This window comes from Microtus oregoni, unplaced genomic scaffold (genome assembly GCF_018167655.1).
Source record: "Microtus oregoni isolate MIOR12 unplaced genomic scaffold, Mior012 000025F_ref0000491, whole genome shotgun sequence".
Lineage (NCBI taxonomy): Eukaryota > Metazoa > Chordata > Mammalia > Rodentia > Cricetidae > Microtus > Microtus oregoni.
This window is the reverse complement of record NW_024543084.1, coordinates 17010833-17033695: the sequence shown is the minus strand read 5'-3', so window position 1 is coordinate 17033695 and position 22863 is coordinate 17010833. Positions and strand designations below refer to the sequence as shown.

Below are 22863 nucleotides of genomic sequence, written 5' to 3'. Positions count from 1 at the left end.
CCCAGAATCCTTCGCCTAGTGGCGGGTCAGTCGGCTTTTTAATGCTGATGTTCTTCCGGCAATGGGCTTTTATTATTACATAATGCAAGCATGCACAGAAGTATAGAGAGTGACATACAAATCCCTGCCCAGATTAGGACAAAATCATTAAGAACACAAAGTGGAGGGGCTAGAGAGATGGCTCAATTAAGAAGTTGTACTGCTTGTACAGAGAACTCAGGTTTGGTTCCCAGCGCTCACATCCAGCAGCTCATGCTGCCTGTAACTCCAGCTCCAAGGAGCCCAGTGCCCTCTTCTGCGGGCACATGGACTTGTGTGATGCATAGAACCACCACATACATATATGATAATGAATTGTGGCCACACGTAACAAACACATAAGTAATAACCACGTCTTTAAAGAGTAACAGCTGCCCGTCTTTCTGCCCCCTGACTCCATTCCTCTGTCGTCTTCTCTTCCCTGAAGCAGCTTCCATCACACATTGGTGTTGGTCCTTTCTGCAGGGTCGGATTCTATGAGTCCTCTGCAGAGCTGAGAATCATAAACTCAAACTGGGAATAGCCGTGCTTGCTTGGCTTGCTTTGTCTTTCATTTGCACATCTGTGACTTGTTCAGATTAAATATCTTCAGGAGTGGGGGCGAGCTTTTCATATAAATTGCCCACAATTTCCATATCTATTTCTAGAAGAGCCTACCAGACTTTAGTCTAAGATTGTTATGTTTGGCTCTGAGTTACAATTAGCTCCCCTAGTCTTCTGGGAACTGTTGCTGACGGGTGGATCAGAATATGGTGCCAGACCCATGAGTGCCTGTGGCCGTTTGTCATCAGTACCCTGCTGCCCCTGCTCGGGCTTGGAATCCCCCTGATGTCAGCAATAATGAAATTACAGCTGGACTGGTAGAGAAATGGATCGCCTCACCTGCTAGCTATTTTGTAAGCTTTAGAAAAATGAGAGTCTCTTACTAACAATGGTCAGTTGGGGCTCATGGGAGGAAGGACTCCCCCAAGTGTCCACTCTGGCGACTGCACTGGTCTGAAATGCAAACACCGTACCTTAAAACTCTGTGTGCTTCAGTGATAAAATTAACTTGCATGTCTTTTGCTGTCTCATTGTAAGGGCTCTGTGAATTTCAAATTCGGGGTTCTTTTTGCCAAAGATGGACAACTTACAGACGACGAGATGTTCAGCAATGGTGAGCAGCCCCTCCCCACCCCTGCTGAGGGAGACCCTGCCCTTCACCTCACCCCTGCTGAGAGAGACCCTGCTCTTTGCTGCTTTCCTGCAGCTGAAACTGAATATTTGATTGGGCTGGCATCTCCAATCCCAGGAGGCGGCTTACAGAGTTTCCTAAGGACCAGTTTCATTTGTTTGCCAAGTATTTTACTGATCACCTGACGTCTACGGGTCCCTGTGACGGGCCCTGGGGAACACAGCTGGGAGGGGAGGAGACTCACATGAATTTGGAGAATCTGGTTCTACAGAGTACAAGGTCTTTCCTTGCTGGTTCTGGTTGAGTGACTGTAAAGACAGTTTCCTCTCCCTGTATTTGTACTCTTCATGTTACAGCCCTGTTTATCACTGGGCAAAGCACAGTAGAACCTGGTTCATCTGGATCTGTTTTCCTCCCTCGGCCTCCTCATGGCCCCCAGGTGGAAGGCAATGTGACCTCGTGTTTTGACACTGTGCACATCAACACCGCCTCACGGTCCATTGACCAGAGATGGATGCTTTTCTCATCCCTTGCCTTTTCTTGCAGAAATTGGAAGTGAAGCTTTTCAAAAATTTTTGAATCTCCTCGGAGACACCATTACTCTAAAGGGCTGGACAGGCTACCGTGGCGGTCTGGACACCAAAAGTAAGCTTGCCCCTTGTTGGAATTAGTAAAATTCTGTTACTTGAGGGTCATCCCCAATCTGACATGGGTCACTGGGCATGATCGTCAACTCCACTGACTTTATAAGACCCATGGGACGCACCAGGAGACATGATCAATAAACACATAAAGTCATGCGCAAATGAATGGCATTTCCATCAAGGAAGGATCATCTGTTGTGGAATCTCATAAGGCTATACCACCTGGTATCATATATCATCATATCATATCATATATATCACCTGCTACCACTGTGGTTCCCCGCATCAAGGGGCACTTACAACGCAAGACTCAGTTGTCCCATAGCTATATTTACCAATGAGTGATGTGGGAGTGTCATATATCAATCTGTTGATTTCATTGGTTAAGCAATAAAGAAACTGCTTGATATATGACACCCCAACATCAAATGAGCACCATGTGTTCCAAGACCCTGCTGGTCTCTGCGGTCAGTATGCTTAAAGCAGCATGGTCCCTGCCTATGCATAAAGCCGACAGACCCCTGGGCAGCACAGGCGGCACACGGGTAACGGTTATGAAATCGCTTGGCAGTCACTGCTCACAGGAACCAGGAGCCACACGGAGAGTGCCACAGGCACCCTGCCGAGTCTGGGGAGTAGAACACTTCTCCGAGGGAACCTGGGAGTGATGAGTGGGAACAGTTGGAGTCTTGAGGAAAGAATTCCAAACAGGGAACATCTGTGAAGTCCCTGAGGCAGGAGAGAACATGGTGTGCTATTCTAGAAACTAAGAGAATATCTTTCTGGCTGGAAGGAGCAGAGGGACCAAGAAGGTTGCAACACAGACTAGAGAAGGGAAGGTATGGCCCTGTAGGGAGTTTGAAGTCCCCTTGTATGTCACTGAGTAGGAGAGTAGTGAGGGTCTCTTAGGGCAGACCTGACGGGAAGATAATCTAGAGGGAGCAGGCCAGGGAACCATTGGAGAAACAGATTCCACAGTCTGAATGGGGGTGAGGGGGGTGATGATGACTGTCGTGGCTGGTGGAACAGCGGGCTGGCAGGGAGACAAGTGCACATTCCAGAGCCTCTGAGGTAGAGATCACAGGATCCCATGATGATGGAGAATGGGGATGAAGAGGAAGGAGTCTCACACTGGCTTTCTGGCCCGAAGTGGCTGATGGAGAGAGATCTCGGGGATTTGAAGGGGAGACTTGGAAAGGTAGGAGGGGATGAAGAGAGACTAGATGGCAAGTTTGGACTTGAGTCGCTTAGGTTGGCATCTATCTGAGGCTTCTGTGTTTGTAGTTCATTTGCTCATTGGTCAAGCCCACAGAAAGCCAGGCGGGTGGTACAGTGCTCCTTCTGCCTAAAAGTGACAGACTCCAGGCCAGGTAGCCTGACTGTCTGGGAGCCTGTCTTCCTGGAAGTCCCCACAAATTCAGCATGAGAGCAATGCATGAGGACTGCCATGGAAATGCCTTTGGTACCAGTTCAGAGGTGGAAGGTGCCACCCAGCCTCCCTCTGACAAACTTTCTCCTGTATGTGATGGGCTCCCAAGCTCAGCACCGTGGTTGGCTCTCAGCTCACTGTGGTAGTCCTGACCGCCATCTACGGAGCCGTCTCATAGCCCAGCTCTCCTGCTAGGTTAGCACTTCTCAGGGTCCATCTTGCTGAGTCTTCCCTGCATCCCTGAGAGCTAGATACTACTGTCCTCATTTTCAAATTAAGAAACAGGATCAGAGGGGCTGGAGAGATGGCTCAGAGGTTAAGAGCATTGCCTGCTCTTCCAAAGGTCCTGAGTTCAATTCCCAGCAACCACATGGTGGCTCACAACCATCTGTAATGAGGTCTGGTGCCCTCTTCTGACCTGCAAGCATACACACAGACAGAATATTATATACATAATAAATAAATAAATAAATAAATAAATAAATAAATAAATAAATGAATGAATGAAACAGGATCAGAGAAACTGTCTGTAACTCCAGTTCTAGGTGATCTGATACCTTCTTTTGGACTCTATGGGCACTGTATATACTTGGTGCACAAACATACATGCAGGCAAAACACTCAAACAAATAAAAATATGTAAATCAGCCAGGCTGTGGTGGCACATGCCTTTAATCCCAGCACTCGGGAGGCAGAGGCAGGCGGATCTCTGTGAGTTCGAGGCCAGTCTGGTAGACAAGAGCTAGTTCCAGGACAGGCTTCAAAGCTACAGAGAAACCCTATCTCAAAAAAAAAAAAATACTTAAATCTTTAAAAATAAGTGTTAGTCATTGATTTAATCCACCAAGTTTAGGAATAGCTTATATAGCAATAGATAACTGATATACTGGCTTTAAATCCACAGCCAGACCTGGAGAGCAACTGAAGAAGACAGCGGACACGGACCTCTGACTCTCACACAGGCGCACACACATACGAACACAACGTAACATAGTTCTAAAAATTGAATTACAAAAAGTGATAAAGCTTTAATTTGGGGGAGGGGCACGGGAACGATACAGCCAATGAAAACTCGCGTCCTAGTCCATCTACTTTCAGAGCCTATGCCTTTAATCAAGCACAGACCTTCAGAACCCTCAACTTGATTTTGTGGGCATCACAGCCGCATCAGCATGGTAGAATTGTACCCCTTACCCCACAGCCGCAGGAAGGGGGTGCTGCAGCATGCTCTCCCTTACTAGCCAGACTTTTCCTGACTTCCTGTATTACAAGCTAGATGTTCAGCAGGCAGCAGGGAGCTTAGAGAATGTGAGCGAGGTCTTTCCTCATGGGCAGGAGCCTCGAGGGAAGGGCAGAGTTGGCATTCAGGTGATCTACTCCTGCTCACCAGCACGGATGAACCCAGGCGGTCTTTGAGAATGTACTGTGCACTCATTGCACGTCTTCTTCTGTATAACCCTGACTGCATTCTCGTGTTTTACAGATAACACCACAGGGACTGTGTACTGCACCCTTCTTCTGTATGCCCACTGACTGTGTTCTTGTGTTTTACAGATAACACCACAGGGAGCCACTCAGTCTATACTGTGTACCAAGGGCATGAGGTCATGTTTCACGTTTCCACCATGTTGCCGTATTCCAAAGAGAACAGACAGCAGGTACTTGTGACCACAGGGGCTTTGAAAACACAGCCGTCAGACAGTGACTGAATGTGGGATGACCATTGCAATGATTTATAAATTAGAGACTAGGTGTGTTACTGTGAGCCTGGCTTCAGTTACCAGGGCCAGTTCTGACACTTTTTATAGTGTGTGTATGAACGGTGAACAAGGCTTAGGAAGCATATTGTTACTGCCTCTGTCACCTAAAGAAGGGTCAGAGATGTTAGTGACCGTATGGTGTACACATATATGTACTTGTACATGTGTGACTGTGGTTTTAAAGACTTACTAGTCTATGTTGTGTTGCCATAACCAAATACTTGAGGACTGGGTACTTTATAAAGAAAAGAGGTTCATTCCGCTCACAGTCATGTAGCTTTGAGAACACTGATGCTTACTGGGCTTTAGTGAGATACTCATGGTGTCGTCATATTGGTGCAGATGTAGAAGAAATTGCATGGCAAAGAGGAAGCATGAGAAATCCAGGTTAGGTTCCAGACAGACCTAAGTGAGCAAAAATGAACTCCCACGAGAAAAGCATTAACCCCTCCCAAAACCTCATCACCATCTACCAGGCCCTGCCTCTCAAAACACCACCACCACCACCCCATAGCAACACCATGCTGGGAGGCAGGCTTCTAGCACATGTAACTGGGAGACCCCCTCAAACCACAAGAAGCCTTACAGACTGTCCTGTGTGTAACATGCCTTCACCCTGTGGCTTCGCTCAGTGTGCCTTTGGCCTTGTCAGAATGAGATTCTAGAGCATGAAGTAAGTTGGTGAGCTGGCTAGTTTCTGTCAACCCGGCACAAACTAGAGTCATTTGGGAGGAGGGAACCTCAGTTCAGAAAATACTCTCACCAGAGTGGCCTGTGGTGCATTTTTTTAAATTGATAATTGATGTGGGAAGGCCCAACCCATTGGGTGGTGTCATCTCTGGGCTGGTGGTCCTGGCTGCTATAAGGACACAGGCTGTAGCCATGAGGTGGTGGCACACTCAGGAGGCAGAGGCCAACCTAGTCTACAGAGCAAGTTCCAGGACAGCCAGGCTACACAGAGAAACCCTGTCTCAAGAAAAAAAACAATCCAAACCCCCCCCCAAAAAAACCCACACAGACTGAGCAAGGCATGGGACAAGCCAGTAAGAAGCACTCCTCCATGGCCTGTGCATCAGCTCCTGCCTGACTTCCTCAGATGGAAGTGTGGTAGCTGTAAGCCGAAATAAACCCTTTCCTCCCCAAGATGATTTTGGTCGATTGTGTTTATCACGTCAAGAGGAGTTCTAAGATAGATGGTTATGTGGTGTTAAAAGTGGCTTTCAGACTGATGTTGAAGTTAACCTTGAGTGTCTGCATGGGCTGGCCATGCTGGGAATGTCCCCCGGAGTTCTCCTTCCCCATCTAGAGGTTGGCCATTTTTAGGAAAAAAAAAATTCCGACTTATTGGAATTTAGATACAACAAAGATGTGGACTGCTGGAGTTTGGCTTGTTTTAAATGTGTATAAGTGTTTTGCCTGTTTGTATGTATGTGCAGTGTGTGTGTGTGTGTGTGTGTGTGTGTGTGTGTGTGCCTGAATATAAGTGTACCATGTCCATGCAGGAGCCCACAATGGAGCCCATGCCAGATCCAGTGAACTGAAGTGACAGATGGCTGTGAGCCACCAAGTGGGTACTAGGAACTGAACTGCAAGAGCAGTCAGTGCTTTTAACCTCTGAGCCATCTCTCCAGCCCAATATATGGTCTTTAGAAACTGGCGTCTAGTAGTCTCCTTATTTTTAAGGGTTGTGCTATAGTGTATATGTCTGATTCACTCCTTTTTGTTTGCTTTTATTTTTTTTGATTATGTGTGCACACATAGTGCAGCACACATAGAGACCAAAAGAGAGCGTCAGATCCCCTGGAGGTGGAAATGCAGGTTGTTATGAGCCACAGGCATTGGTGCTGGGAATGCAACCTCAGCCCTCTGCAGGAGCAGCATGCCCAGTTAGCCACTGAGGTCTCTCTTCATCCCTGTTGTTACATTTGTTTTTAGAGACACCATCACAAGCAGCTCAGATTAACCTAGAACTCACTGTGTAACTGAAGCTGGCCTTGAACTCCTGATCTTCCTCCCTGCTTCCTTACTTTTTAAACTTTTTGTGTGGGGGGGAGGGGGTGTTTTGCCTGAATGTGTCTGTGTACCACATGAGGTACCCTGGAACTGGAATTACAGGCTACTGTGTGCAGCCTAATGTCAGTGCTGGGAATTGATCTCAGGTCCCCTGAAAAAGCAGTTATAGCACAATTAGTAAAAACCCAGAGACAGATATTGGGGTTCAACCTGAAGGTCAGAAAAGCAAAACAACCAGCCACTGTTACCTCTACCTCAGTCTGAAATGGCAATCCTGCCTCCAGGAATCCTCAGAATGAGACTGAGAGCTGTCTCCTCCTCTTATATTCCTATTTAGTGCTGGGATTAAAGGTGTGCACCACTACTACTGCCCAGTTTCTATGGCAAATTAGTGTGGCTACTGGGATTGAAGGTGTGTGTCACCACTGCCTGGTCTGTAAGACTGACCAGAGCAGCTCTTTTACTCTCTGATCTTCAGGCAAGCTTTATTAAATACAAATAAAATATCACTACAATACATAATTGCACACATATCTATACAATATATACAAAGATGCACATATACACACACAGACACACCACCTCAGTTGGTAGAGCAGGCAGTACCCTTAATCACTGAGCCATTTCTCCAGGAGTTTATGGCATGGAATAGAGGCTCGACAGGGACATAGGCAGAGCCGCCCTTCCCCACAGCATGGAGTCTGAAGGCTTCCCAAGGTCTCTCAGTGATTCCCTCATCAACACTTCTTCACTGGCTCAGGCCCCCCAAAAGCATATGTTCTGAGAGAAATGAGAGAAAAGCTGACTGCCCTTTTATTTACTTATTTGTGACTGACTGATTTATTCTGTTTGTATGTGTGTATGTATGTATGCATGTTTGTCTACATGAGATCAAATTCTGTAGAGACGTTTTGTCACCAAGTATGAACGTGCAAATTACTAAGGTGAGCTGGTAGTATAGATCAATGGCAGGGCACACAATAGCCTGCTTGAAGCCCCGGTATATGTGTGTGCTCTCCCAGACACCCTCATGTAGGCCTCCTGTGCTCCTGTTTGGACCTCAAATACAGCTCTGGGGATGAGGAAGCCTGTTAAACATGATAGAAGCAGTAATGTTTGTTGGGAATGGAGGTCCTGAGGCTGACAAGGAAGCATGAGCTGAGGGTGACCAGAGGAAATGAAGAAGCCTCACTGGGAGAGTCACGCAGACAGTTTGTCAGGGCATAGCGGTGGGGCGGCTGTGGCGGCTTGCTGCAGTGCGCTTTACCTGAGTGTGCCCTGGGGGAGCAGCTCTTCTCACTGCATTGTTTATGCTCCTCACAGGTGGAAAGGAAACGCCACATCGGAAATGATATTGTCACCATCGTGTTCCAGGAAGGAGAGGAATCTTCTCCCGCCTTTAAGCCTTCAATGATCCGTTCCCATTTTACACGTATCCTGGGCCTGCATAAGTGCTCCAGCTCAGCAGCCTCACCAGACCTTGGTGACAGATGCTTCCAGGGTGGCCAGCCTGACACATTGTTGGGGAATTTTTGCCTAAGCACTGCACTGTCCTTCTCCAAACTCTTCCCCACTTCTGCAGTGGTGGGGAGTAATTCTCGGTCCTACCCTGACTTTCTTAGGGTCGCACACACATATGAACTTGGTCATGCCCTGACTTTCTCAGGGTCACACACACATACGACCTTGGTCCTACCCTGACTTTCTCAGGGTCGCACACACATATGACCTTGGTCATGCCCTGACTTTCTCAGGGTCACACACACATATGACCTTGGTCCTACCCTGACTTTCTCAGGGTCACACACACATATGACCTTGGTCATGCCCTGCTTGCATAAGCATTGGGAAACATTTATTTGAGCAAAGGCAGCTTACCAGTAGCTCCACCACTGAGGCTAGGACTCTATCCCAGCCACTGTTAATTGCCTACAGCTCTTCAGGGAAGGGGTAGGGCCTCATGAATCCCTCCCTGTCCACGGTGGAATGGTTATGGCCTAGTCCTGGGCAGGTAGCCACTACAGCTGTGTTCCTGAGCCCATCAGCCATGCTGTGGGCAGAAGAGTATTCCACAGCTAACCCTCAGGGAGTTTAGAACTTAGCCTCCCTGCCTCTGACCTCTGGGTGCTGAGACCACAAACACATGCTACTACACCCAGCTTTAACTTCCAAAATGTCTTCCCTTTTCTCAGAAAGTCTCTGAAATGAGGGGAGCATCCCGTTATCCACTGGTCATGAATGAATCTGAAGAATAAGTAGTGGATCCTCTGGGAAGTTGACCTCAAGAACAAAAGTCCCCACACACTGAAGGCCTGGGAAGGAGGGTCTACATAGCAAAATCTAGTCTCAAATATGAAAAAAAATCTGGGCATGCTGCTCATACCTATAATCATAGCACTCAAGAGGCTGAGGCAGAAGGGTCACCATGAAAAATTATTCTAATGCTGGGTGGTGGCGCACACCTTTAATCCCAGCAGTTAGGAGGTAGAGGTAGGTGGATCTCTGTGAGTTCCAGGCCAGCCTGGTCTACAGAGCGAGTTCCAAGAGAGGCTCCAAAGCTACACAGGAAAACCCTGTCTCAAAAAACAGAGAGAGAGAGAGAGAGAGAGAGAGAGAGAGAGAGAGAGAGAGAATTTACTCTAAGGCCTGATGGTAGCTGCTAAACTGAAGGATGAGACATGGTTGAATTCATGATGTTGTTCACTTTACCTAGTCCTGCTCAGCTCAGACTGTAGATGGAGGGGTGACCTCAGTGCTCAGCCAGGCAGCCCCAGGGCATGATGGGGGAGTGACCTCAGTGCTCAGCCAGGCAGCCCCAGGGCATGTGTTTCTCATCCTGGTCCACCAGCAGACTTTAGCCATTGTTCACTTGCCATGGTCACAGACCACGAGAGCAGAACTCAAAGGCGGTGACTCGGTAGGTTAGCCACAGCAAGTAAAGGACATGCAGTAGCATTTTCAGAATGAAGCCTGACCTCACCACACCTCTACCCAGAAACAGGGTCCTGTGCCTCCTGTGTCTGTGGGTGACGCTGCTCCCTATATTCTGACCGTCTCCTGAAACTGAACTTGCAAGGAAATGTTTAAAAGTAGAAATGGCCAGATTTCTTCCCCAGGGTAGGAGATGACAAGTAAGTGGAAGCCAGCCCATGTGAGTGTCCTGCTTACGCCCTGGTGCCCCCATTCATTGTCTGGCACTAACAGTTCCCGTTTTTATGGTGATTTTTCTTGCCTGACAGAAAAGTTCTCTGAGTGGAGCAGGGAAGACGGGGATTTGTGGTGTCAGAGATTCTCCACACTGGACTTGACACATGGGATTCTAAAAAGAACCAAAAGACAGTTAATATGAGTTCATCTCACAGAGCGTAGGAGTGAGTACCCGAGGCTGCTGTCTTCAGCCCTAGACAGCAGCAAGGCTGGCCATGAGAAAGGAGGGCAGGGCAGGCAAAAAACTACTCCGTGCAGGTGGTTGTACTGTTTGAGTTTGTTTTTTTAAGAGTTATATTGAGATGGAAGTCCCATAACATATTTATCCTTTTTTCTTAAGTGCTGGATGGAACCCAGGCCTCCCACGTGTTAGGCAAATGCTCTGCCACTGATCCACACCTGAGCAGTTGAGCTATTCTGGACACTTCGGGCTCCAGCCCAAGCAGAGTCGACTCTGCTTTGAAGCTGCTACCAGCTGCCTTGGCTTGTTCTCTGGTGCTGTTTTGTCTACCACAGCAGGAGGAGAGGGAAGGTGCACGGTAGAAACACCGCGATTGTTTTCCCATCTCAGAATGTGTGGATGAAATCCGTGAGTCATGCATGACAGGATCCCTTTCGGGTTCCAGGCAAGGGAACTGTTCCTTTGGTTCTGCTGGCTGCTGCTTTGGGGGAGTCATCTAACCCTTTCCCAGCAGGAGAGCAGACAGAAGCTAACCCCAGACACGGGGCTCTGATGTGTCTTCTCCAAGGCTGTCTGTCCTAAAAAGGTGGCTTTCTGTCCCAACCTAAGAGCAGAAGGTGCCTAGTCACAGAAAGGCTCACTCAAGAACTCTTCTACAGCAAGGATTTTCAGGGCCCAAGCTGTCAGGTGTGAGCATCAAGGATACTGATGAATTGCCTTGACTATCCCCACAGATATTTTTGCCTTAGTGAGGTATGACCAGCAAAATGACAATTACAGGTAGGTGATGACCTCATCTCTATTGTTCTTATCCTGACATTTGCTTCACAGTTGGCAGTGATGCTCGGAGAATCTTTATGCACCTTCTTCTTATTAATAGATGGCTTATTAGACATGTCCTCACCTTCTAGATATCCTGAAAAGCCACCTCTCTTTAGGAAAAGTTTCACTCCATACAGTATTGCTGTGTCCAGCGGCTCAGGGGTCGGGGTTAGTTTGGTGTTTTGTAGGGAAGTCATTCTGTCTGACCCTGGCCGCCGTGCCCTTCCTCTAGACTACACCTTGCCCACATGTCCATACGTTTCTTCACACTAATCTGTTAGAAAGATGTCGTGAAAGGAATGCTGATTTCCATCAGTTAGGGAAGACGGCTTGAACTTCAGCTCAGTCTTTTACTGACTTCAAAGATTTGTGAAAAGTATTCATCCCCTTGGAACCTTGAATCCGGTGAAGAAGGAGTACAAGTACCTCTGGCATGTTGAGCAAGCCTTAAAGTCCAGACTTCCTGCCTAGTGTGCATGGTTGTTCAGGGCACCATTAATCCACCTTAGGCTAGTGGATTAACCCTAAAGACTGGGTCTCCCCTGGAAGGGGGTGCTCAGAGGTGACATAGTACATAGATCTCTGGACACATTGACTTGCAAAAATATCGGTGATCTTTGAAGAAGAGAACCAACTAATTCTGGAATGTTCTCTACATAGGCTGAAAATATTTTCAGAAGAAAGTGTGCCACTTTTTGGCCCACCCTTGCCATCCCCACCGGTGTTTACAGACCACCAGGAATTCAGGGACTTTTTGCTTGTGAAATGTAAGTTGTTTTGAAATGCTCCTGTCAGTTGTTCCACATGACCAATGATGTGTCTCTTCCTACACTCCCAGACACTGTATAAGAACGTGTCACCGTTAGATAGTCCATACCTGTTCGTCCGTTGCCCAGGTTTAGTGTCTAGCAGTATTAGCTAGGTTTTCTACTGGGTCCTCATCTACACTTTCTGTCCCTGCACCTGCTTTGCTGTCTGCCTTCACCCCTCACAGTGCCTAGGGTCCTCAGACCGCCCTTGCTGCCCCAGGTTCTGATGCTACCATTCTGAGTCTCAGTCGATACTTATCTGTCTTTATCTGAGCAGAGTGGGGAAGTGATGATGATACACCCTTCGGGACAAGGAGGTGTGTATGTGCAGGGGTGTGGGGTGTAGGGGTATGAACAGAGTGTGCAGAGGTGTGGGGGTGTGAACAGAGTGTGCAGGGGTGTGGGGTGTGAACAGAGTGTGCAGGGGTGTGGGGTGTAGGGGTATGAACAGAGTGTGCAGGGGTGTGGGGTGTAGGGGTATGAACAGAGTGTGCAGAGGTGTGGGGTGTGAACAGAGTGTGCAGGGGTGTGGGGTGTGAACAGAGTGTGCAGGGGTGTGGGGTGTGAACAGAGTGTGCAGGGGTGTGGGGTGTGAACAGAGTGTGCAGGGGTGTGGGGTGTGAACAGAGTGTGCAGGGGTGTGGGGGTGTGAACAGAGTGTGCAGGGGTGTAGGGGTGTGAACAGAGTGTGCAGGGGTGTGGGGTGTGAACAGAGTGTGCAGGGGTGTGGGGTGTGAACAGAGTGTGCAGGGGTGTGGGGTGTGAACAGAGTGTGCAGGGGTGTGGGGTGTGAACAGAGTGTGCAGGGGTGTGGGGTGTGAACAGAGTGTGCAGGGGTGTGGGGTGTGAACAGAGTGTGCAGGGGTGTGGGGTGTGAACAGAGTGTGCAGGGGTGTGGGGTGTGAACAGAGTGTGCAGGGGTGTGGGGGTGTGAACAGAGTGTGCAGGGGTGTGGGGTGTAGGGGTATGAACAGAGTGTGCAGGGGTGTGGGGTGTGAACAGAGTGTGCAGAGGTGTGGGGTGTGAACAGAGTGTGCAGGGGTGTGGGGTGTGAACAGAGTGTGCAGGGGTGTGGGGTGTGAACAGAGTGTGCAGGGGTGTGGGGTGTGAACAGAGTGTGCAGGGGTGTGGGGTGTGAACAGAGTGTGCAGGGGTGTGGGGTGTGAACAGAGTGTGCAGGGGTGTGGGGGTGTGAACAGAGTGTGCAGGGGTGTGGGGTGTAGGGGTATGAACAGAGTGTGCAGGGGTGTGGGGTGTGAACAGAGTGTGCAGAGGTGTGGGGTGTGAACAGAGTGTGCAGGGGTGTGGGGTGTGAACAGAGTGTGCAGGGGTGTGGGGTGTGAACAGAGTGTGCAGGGGTGTGGGGTGTGAACAGAGTGTGCAGGGGTGTGGGGTGTGAACAGAGTGTGCAGGGGTGTGGGGTGTGGGCAGAGTACGCAGAACCTTCCCGCCCCAGCCTCACTAGCCGGTGAACTAGTGCACGTGAATCCTAGCTTCGTGATGATTCCCAAGACCTGACTCTGAGCTCCCATATTCACGTGACAGAAGCTGGCCACACCTCCTCAGAGCATCCTTGGTATTGTGTCTAGAAAGCCCGACAGGACCTACTGGTCAGAATCAGGACTCTGGTCTCCATCCACTGCAGTCTCTTCCTAAAGGACTGTCAGCCCTGGAGCCCTAGGAGTGTCACCTGCTCTGTCACCTGCTCTGTGCCCTCTCCTGCCAGCACACTAGAGGCTGCAGCTGCCCCTCTGGCATCTACCCGTCCCCCACACCCACGCACACAGTGCCTAATTCTGTCACTGTTGCTGTGTAGTTTGAGAGCATTTGGGAAAGCTCCCATCCTCTCATTGAGTCCATCTGGGTCACCTGACTCCACAGTGGCATTGACTGAGGCCAGAGACTCACAGTATCCCACATCTATACCTGATACTCAGCTTCTAGTCTTCAGTCTCCTTCGGAGTTGGCCAGAACTCGTGCCACGGGCCAGGCAAGAGCTGGATGACATATTGTCCTTCCTTTGTTTCTTTTTTAAAGGTTTATTTAATTTTATGTGTATATGTGTATTGCACCACATGCATGCAGGTGCTGTGCCCATGGAGGCCAGAAGAGGGGACACTGGACTATTCCCTTGGACCCAGAGTTATGAGCTGTTCAATATGGGTGCTGGGAATGAAACCCAGATCCTCTACTACAGTAGGAAGTTCTGCAGTTTTGGTTTTTGGTTTTGGTTTTTTGCGACAGGTCTCATGTAGCCCTGGATAGCTTTGAATTCACTATGTGGACCAGAAACTCCCCAGAGATCTGCCTGTTTCTGCCACCTGAATGCTGGGATTAAAGGCCTGTGCCACTAGCAGCAAATGCTTCTTAAGCCCTGAGCCATCTCTCCAGCCCCCACCTTTGTCTTCTTATTTACCTAGTCTCCTCCATAACCCTACACGTGAGTCCTCCATCAGCAGCCACACAAGGTTCCCAGGCCATATCTGTCGTGTCAGTGCACTTGAAGGGATGGATGTCACGTAACTCCAGTTACCAAATGTATCCCACTCACAACCAAGCTGGCTGAAGGGGCTCTTCCCTCCAAAATCCCAGCAGCGCCTCCCAGGGCCTCCACATGCTTCACAACCGTCTCCTGGTGGGAACAGCCCTTAAAGATGTGTAGCTGGGTACTCTGCACACTGTTAGCTTTGGCCCATGGCAGGGTCATGGGGAAATGCTCTGCCCCCGTTAGAAGCAGCAGCAGATTGCAAACCACTTGGCAGAGGTGATGATCCTGTACCTTCCATGTCCATGGGCCAGTTCAGTGACTGGGACAAGGGTCACATATTCGTGTGTGGAGGGGCAGGGACAGAGGGTAAGAGATGACAGTGAGAAACCCTGGGGCTGTGGTGGACTGGAGAGAGTGCACCAGGCTCCAGCCAGGCGGTGCTCTCCAGCCGATGAAGTACAGTGTTGCCAGATAGGCTGCATTTTCAGCTCATCCAGACTTGAGAAATTCCATGTGGTTCAAGCCCAGAGTGTCAGATAGGAAGCATCAAACAAACAAACAGTTGCGCAGCTTGAAGGAAGGAAGGAGCCAGGCAGAGTAGATGAGTGTTCTGTAGGGCGCTGGTAGCATAGCAAGAGCCCAGAGCCTGTGGTGCTTTAGCCTCAGATATTCAGAGAACAACACTGGGACCAATACATCAGAATCAAGTGGAAAAATTAGGCCCACAGAGCGAATTCCAGGCCAGCCTGGTCTACAGAGTGAGATCAGTATAGCAAGTACAATGTAGAGAAACCCTGTCTCTCGAGAGAGAGAGAGAGAGAGAGAGAGAAAGAGAGAGAGAGAGAGAGAGAAAAGTTTACCCTCAGCCCTTTGAGATTCCTCCATTGAGAATTCTCTGTTTAGATCTGTACCCATTATTTTAATTGGGTTATTTGGTTTGTTGATGTCTAGTTCTTTAAGTTCTTTATATATTTTGGAAATCAGCCCCCTGTCAGATGTGGAGTTGGTGTTTTCCCATTCTGTAGGCTGCCATTTTGTCCTTTTTATGATATCCTTTGTCTTACAGAAGCTTTCCAGTCTCACAAGGTTCCATTTATTAACTATTGATCTCTGTGCCTTTGTAACTGGTATTCTGTTTGAGAAGTTGTCTCCTGTGCCAAAGCTTTCAAGACTATTCCCCACTTTCTCTTCTGTCAGGTCCAGTGTATCTGGTTTTCTGTTGAGGTCTTTGATCCACTTGGACTTGAGTTTTTTGTAAGGTGATAGAAATGGATTTATCGGCCGGGCAGTGGTGGCGCATGCCTTTAATCCCAGCACTCGGGAGGCAGAGGCAGGCAGATCTCTGGGAGTTCAAGGCCAGCTTGTTCCGGGACAGGCACCAAAGCTACAGAGAAACCCTGTCTCGAAAAACCAAAAAAAAAAAAAAAAAAAGGATCTATCTGCATTCTTCTACATGTTGACATCCAGTAGTTAAACCAACACAATTTGTTGAAGATGCTTTCTTTTTTCCATTGTATATTTCTGGCTTTTTATCAAAAATTAGGTGTCCATAAATATCAGTGCCCAGCAACTGATGGAAACAGACACAGAAACCCACAGCCAAACAATAGGCAGACCTCGGGGAATCTTATGGGAGAGAGGGAGGAAAGATTAGGGGAGTCAGAGGGGCCAAGGACACCGCAAACACACACACACAAAATCAACTAACCTAGGCTGATAGGAACCACCAGCCAGAGAGCTTGCATGTGACTGACCTAAGCCCTCTGCACATATGTTACAGTTGTCTAACTTCTATGGGATTCCTAATAGGGGGAGCAGGGGCTGTCTCTGACTCTTGCCTGCTTTGGGTCCCCTTTACTCCTCCTAGGTTGCCTCGTCCACCCTTAATAGGCAGTGCCTAGTCTTACTACAACTTTGGTATGTCATGGCTGGCTGATATACAAGGGAGGCCTGCCCTTTTCTGAAGAGAAAGTAGGAGGAAGGTTGGGAAAACAATTAATTAGTTAATAAAAAACAAAAATATGTAATTTTCTAAGGTACTAATTGGGAAAATCCTCAAGAAAGCAAAAGAGAACATCCTGATTGTGCACTTCAGAAACTCCTAAGGGAATGCCATATAGTAACAAGCCCAGGGTGGCCCCAGCCCATAAGAAGTGCCTAAGGAATCCCTTGTCCCCTGCAAGTTCTGTTTTCAGTCCATGAACAGGCCTTCCCATTGACCCTCTGGATGAGAAAACTGAGAGAATACTTACTCTGTTCAATGTGCCTAGCACTGAACTGGGTGTGTGTGGTGTTACTTAAATGACAGCAGCCATCTATAATAATAGGATTGTGCTTAAGACTCCACATCAGTCACAGACTGGGTTCCACACCCACGACTTTGTGCTAAACCTCTTGGACACACCTGTCTGAGCTCTGATGGGTAACCGCACACTCTACCTTGTTGGATCATAGCGTCTGTAGTCCGTGAAATGCTTAACTGTTTCCAGAAGAAACATTCAATCAGCTGAGAACCCAAGTTCTGTGCTAAAGCAGCTCTTTCTTTTCAACAAGCTGCAGCAAACACACACACACATACACACACACACACACACACACATACACACACACACACAATTGGTCCCAGTGAACCGCTGAATGACACCCTAGCTAACAAGGTCTTTAGGATTAGATCTGCGGTCTGCTTTGGACGCTTACTCTCCAACAAGAAAGGGAAGATAAATATGCCTACAGATTATATAAATCTATACTTTGGGATTTAAATTTGAAGCATTCTCCCATGAAGTGAAGGTTAGATCAATGGTAATGCTCGTTTATTTAACCGTTTTTCATCATTGTGGTAAAATACCTGAGAAAAACAATTAAAAGGCCGGACAGCAGTGACACAGGCTCTCAGGAGGCAGAAGCAGGTGTATCTCTGAGTTCAAGGCCAGCCTGGCCTACAGAGCAAGTTCCAGGACAGCCAGGGCTACACAGAGAAATGTTGTCGGGGTGGGGGGATGAAAGAAGAAAAGGCTTGTTTTAGTTAATGCTTATAGAGCCTTCTCTCATTACCTGGTTTAAGGTAGCAACCATCATGGTGGCAGTAAGACACGATGGCGGGACCTTGCTCACCTCGCAGTAGCCAGGAAGCAGAGAGAACAAGAGAAAGGACCAGGGGACAAGAGCCATCTTTCAAAAGCACTACCCTGTGACCTGCTTCTTCAAGTAGACCTCACTTACATATGCCTCCACCACGCACCAATAAACAAAGTGTTAACCCACCAGTAGGTTGGCCACTGATAAAATCAGAGCCTTCCTGATCCAAGATAACTGCCAATGATTGGATCCATCAGCTGGGGCCATGCCCTTGACATTTTGGGAGACACTCCATTTCCCAGTTCTAATGCTAGCATTATAGTGACAGGTGGCATCCACTGTGCGACTTCACTTGCAGAGAGCACTCGTCACTAGCTAGTAATGACTGCAATGCCCTTTTCCCTTTGTTTCAGTGATTAATGGTGAGAAAGCCACTTTGGAAACCCCAACCTTTGCCCAGAAACGCCGGCGTACTCTGGACATGTTGATTCGCTCCTTACACCAGGATTTGATGCCAGATTTGCATAAGGTACCTGTGTTTCCTTTCTCCCGTGGGGCTTCTGGAGAGCACAGATCTAGCCTGAGCTCCCACAGGGCTTGCTGCCTGATAACCTGATGCCACACAGCTAACATTCTCCATGACAAGGAGGGTCGTTGAGCGTCTTTGTGCAAGGATATGGTCCTTACGAAGCTGTGGCCTAAGGTATAGGTGGGCACAGAGTATAAGTCAGCACCCGAACCCACCGCTGCTGTCTAGTGGTGCTGTCCTTGGTACTAGAGACACAGCTGATGAACTGGCAAAAATGCTGGAGAGAGAGGAAAGACCAAGCGCTTACTTGGGTTTTCTGGTGGTTTTCTGTCTGTCTCTATGATCGCTATGATCGAATGCTGAAGCAGTGTCTCCATTGAGGGACACCCACTTTGTGCTGGATACTTCGTAGGCCCAGGGCATTGTCTACACTGATGAGACTCCACCCTTTCCTGTCACCTCAGCAGTACACGTGCTCTTAGGTGGTCTCCAGCCTGAGTATGAGGTGTCTACCAGACTGGCCTCAAACTCACAGAGATTCGTCTGTCTCTGCCTCCCAAGTGCTGGGGTTAAAGGTGTGAGCCACCACCACCACCTAGCTTTAATTTAATTTTTTAATTTCCCTATCTAATAAGGAAGCACAGAACAAGTTAAAAATCATCTTAAAATTTTGTCATTCATTCCAGAACTCCAATAAAAGTAATTAATCTTGGGCGATATATGTAAATGAGAGCTGTCTGCTGTCACTCACCCAGGGGGACAGGCTGTCAAAATGAAGGAGAGCATACTGGTCCCTTCTCTCTGCACATGGCACCTCCTTTTCTAGCAGTGCTTGACTTCTGTCTGGCTGGTAGTATGGCAGGTCTCAGGAAATGAGCGGGCTAACCCCAGGATACTCACAGGTCAGGGAAGGCTTCAGAGACCCGCATAGTGAGTAATCATGTCCCTCAGGCCTCAGCCCAGGTACTGTTACCTCTAGATGAAGTCATCTCCCTTCTACAGCTCCCCTTTCTATCAGTGACCAGACCAAACATGCTAGTCCTGCTAGCCTCTTCGTCTGTTAGTCCACCAGCCTCTGTGATCTACCAAGACAGAGGCTGTGTCTGCCAGGTCCCCAAGACTGGTGGAGTCGGGGCACTCGGTCAAGATTTAATGAGCCGTTTGGAAGGAAAGACCAAGGACCACGCTAAGTAGCCTCTGTCCATTCCCTCACTGATCCCCACCACACTCCTGGGAGATGGGTGTCGGCCACACAGGTCAGGGGTGCCATTCCCATGGAATTCAGTGTGCTGGGTTCCCAGGGTGCCACACCATGGGACTGGCATCCTGCAGCTGTGCCATGCGGGGGCCTCAGTTACAATGCTAGTGAGTGAAGAAACTGCTGGTTTACCTGGTCTAAAGGCTGTGTTCTCAGCTTTTACACAGTGCTGGCTCTACATGTCTAGACTCTGTCCTTGTGTCTGCCACAGTACTGAATGAGCGAATGCTGCTGGTAGAAATAGTACTGATTAGATGAATAGGTGCGTGTGTGTGCATGTGTGTACGTGCGCATGCATGCGTGTGACTGTGTGTGTGCATGTGTGTGTGCACATGTGTGCATACGCATGTGTGTGGGTGGGTGGGTGCGTGTGTGTGTGCGCACATGCACGTGTGCATTCATATGTGCGTGCGTGCTTTAGACACCAAAGGATGAGACTTGACTGTCTGAGGAATCCCAACCTTGTTTTTTTGTTTGTTTGTTTTAGAACATGCTCAATCGGCGGTCTTTTAGTGATGTTTTACCTGAGTCACCCAAGTCAGCACGGAAGAAAGAGGAGGCCCGCCAGGCCGAGTTTGTTAGGATAGGACAGGTATGGCCTTGAAAAGTACGCTTGTGAGTCCCTCCAGAACAGACACCCCCACAGGATATTTTGTTTAGATTGTTGTTCTGTTGTTTTGTTTTGTTTTTTCAAGATAGGGCTTCTCTATGTATCCTTGACTGTCAGGCCTTAGAGGAGATTCCCCTCTCTCTGCCTCACTTCCCTGGTAACACTAGCATTTCTCAGCTCCAAGTTTTCAGTAGGAAGAGGAGGGGCCTCCAGCCATAGACATGGGGGGGGGGGGCTGGAGGAGGACCCTAAGCCGCAAGGCAAGTAGATAATGGAGGATCCTGTGACCAATGACTGCTTAGAGACAGAGGTCACATTTTTTTAAAAAATATACATCAGTCTTTGTTGAAGATAACTGGGGCTGGCAAGATGGATTAGCCGGTGAGGGAACTTGCCACCAAGCTGGCAACCTAGAGAACCGAATCTTGCAAGTTGTCCTCTGTCTTCCATGTAATTGCCACAAGTTGTCCTCTGACCTCCATGATTGCATCATGGCATGCATAATACACATAACATACATATACACCCATGTACATATATGAACATGCACAATAGAAAAGTAAACATAATTTTTTTTAAATCTTCTCTTTTTTTGGTTTTTCAAGACAGGGTTTCTCTGTGCATCTCTGACTGTCCTGGAACTCTCACTGTAGACCAGGCTGACTTTTAACTCACAGAGATCTGCCTGCCTCTGCCTCACTGAGTACTGGGATTAAAGGTGTGCGCCACTACTGCCCGGCTAATTTTTTAACATCTTAAAACTAAATGGCCTGTCCTTTCAGGGACTCTTGAGCCCTCAAGACTGAAAAGGTCCTGGGAATCTGTATTTTTCAGCATTCTTAGTTTTGAAATCACAGAACTAATAGAACTAGTTTAAATGCCAAAAACAGTAGGTGTGATCTAGGCCATAACCCCGGTACAGAGCATCATTGTCTAGTCTGGGTCATAACCTAGGTATAGAGCACCACTGTCTAGTCTGGGCCGTAACCCTGGTACGGAGCGCCACAGTCTCCTTAACTCCTTATCAGCAATAAGTCAGCAGAGGATCCTGCAGTTTTAACCCCAAACTTCTCCTGACTCATTGCTTTCTCCCAAGCCTTGGCTGTTTACCCTGCCGTTCTTTCACTGTCTGACACCAAACCCTAAGTGGCATCTCTGCCCACTAGGCCCTGAAACTCAAGTCCATTGTGAGAGGGGATGCCCCATCCAGCTTGGCAGCTTCAGGGATGTATAAGAAAGAGGTAAGTAGTTGATGCTTTCTCTCCAAATCGTGGATGTTCTTTGTGCTCAGTGAAGTTATGGCAACAGTTGGGGCAGGAGGAGGTCCCTTTCAGAGTCCTCGGGAGCCCAGGTCATGTAGCGCATGCCTGCATTTGTGTGCATAGATAGACAGAGTGCTGGTTTCGAAAGTGCTCCTCACACGAAGCTCCGTGTGCTTTCAGGTCATCTGACCTCAGCCCAATACAAACAGCGAGACTCTGGAGCCGGGATTCTTAGAGGGAGTCCAAGTCAACGCCAGCCTCTAATCTAGTGGTTCTCAACCTTTGGGGTTACATATGGATATCCTGTGTATCAGATATTTATAGTTCATAACAGTGGCAAAATTACAGTTATGAAGTAGCGATAAAATGATTTTATGGTTGGGGTCACCACACCATGAGGAATTGAGGGTCACCGTGTTAGGGAGGCTGAGAAGCACTGCTCTAATCCAACAGGTTGGGCGTGGGCTTGAAAGGCTGCTGTCCTAGTTCCATACCTGTAATATTTCAATGCTGTAATAGAATATCCTGGCAGAAAGCACAGTAGGAGATGAAGGGCTTATTTTAGCTCACCTAGGTCAGTCATCACCATAGAGAAGTGATGGGAGCTTCTCACATCCACATCCACACAGAAAGAGGTAAATGCACCCATGCATGCTTGTGCTCAGCTTGACTGCCCATGTTGCACAGTTCAGGGTACTCTTCCTAGGGAATGGTGCTGCCCTCGGTGAGCTGAGTCTTTCCACATCAGCTCAGACAGCCCCTGACAAGGCAACCCAGTGCAGACAGTTCCTCATTGAGACCCTCTTCCAAGTAGCTGTGCTGTGCCAGCTTCCCAGAGTTCACCGTCAGGTTGCTCTTCTAACTAGTCCTCCGGGATTGCTGTTCAGAGGAGTGTAGGTGAGAAACCGTTGCAATGTGTATAGGTACATAGCCAAACAGCAAGCTTCGTAGCCTATCTACTTCCTATTTTTAGTTTTGGAGGCTGGGGTGAGTAGGATAGGTGATCATCAAGGACAGAGCAGGGGACTGGAAGAGGACTCACCGCTCTTACAGAGAACCCAAGTTCAGTCCCAGCACCCACATCAGGCTGTCCACATCTGCCTGTAGCTCCAGCTCCAAGGGGTCCTCTTCTAGCCTCTCTCAACACCCACATGTGTGCTTACAGACACACACTCACACATAAAAATAAAAACAAAACATTTTATGCAACTAAGAGCCAGCGAGATGGTTCAAATGGGAATCGCCACAGTGCCTGACCACCTGAGGTCAGTCCCTGTCACCCACATGGTAGAAGGAGAGAGCTGATAAGTTGTCTTCTGACCTCCTCAGGTGCAGATGCAGACGCACGCACACACACGCACATGCATACACATGCACACACAGACACACACATGCACACACATAAATAAATAAACAGGAAAATAAATAAGCAGAGTTTTTAAAAATTTAATGCAATTGACCCTGACAAAACACAGCACCTTCTGATAAAATGATGAGACATCCTTTCCCAAGCTGCAGAAGGTCCGACTCTGTCATTTGTGTGTGGTGGCAATTCACAGT

The 22863-nt window shown here is 48.4% G+C and overlaps 1 protein-coding gene and 1 long non-coding RNA gene across 4 annotated transcripts in view; both read left to right on the top strand.

Annotated features, from left to right (window-relative positions):
* Garnl3 (GTPase activating Rap/RanGAP domain like 3) overlaps positions 1-22863 on the top strand; it is a 144806-nt gene that overhangs the window by 94161 nt on the left and 27782 nt on the right. For all 3 annotated transcript variants that reach the window (XM_041674703.1, XM_041674705.1, XM_041674704.1), the window contains 9 exons: positions 1120-1195; positions 1760-1858; positions 4841-4944; positions 8383-8491; positions 11182-11227; positions 11930-12036; positions 18058-18173; positions 19919-20023; positions 21208-21282. In XM_041674703.1, coding sequence (XP_041530637.1) covers positions 1120-1195; positions 1760-1858; positions 4841-4944; positions 8383-8491; positions 11182-11227; positions 11930-12036; positions 18058-18173; positions 19919-20023; positions 21208-21282 — 837 coding nt within the window. The remainder of the gene's footprint in view (positions 1-1119; positions 1196-1759; positions 1859-4840; positions 4945-8382; positions 8492-11181; positions 11228-11929; positions 12037-18057; positions 18174-19918; positions 20024-21207; positions 21283-22863) is intronic.
* On the top strand, positions 9671-11170 carry LOC121462792. Its single transcript, XR_005976370.1, has 3 exons — positions 9671-10190; positions 10299-10430; positions 10607-11170. It is a non-coding gene; the product is annotated as an uncharacterized LOC121462792 (long non-coding RNA).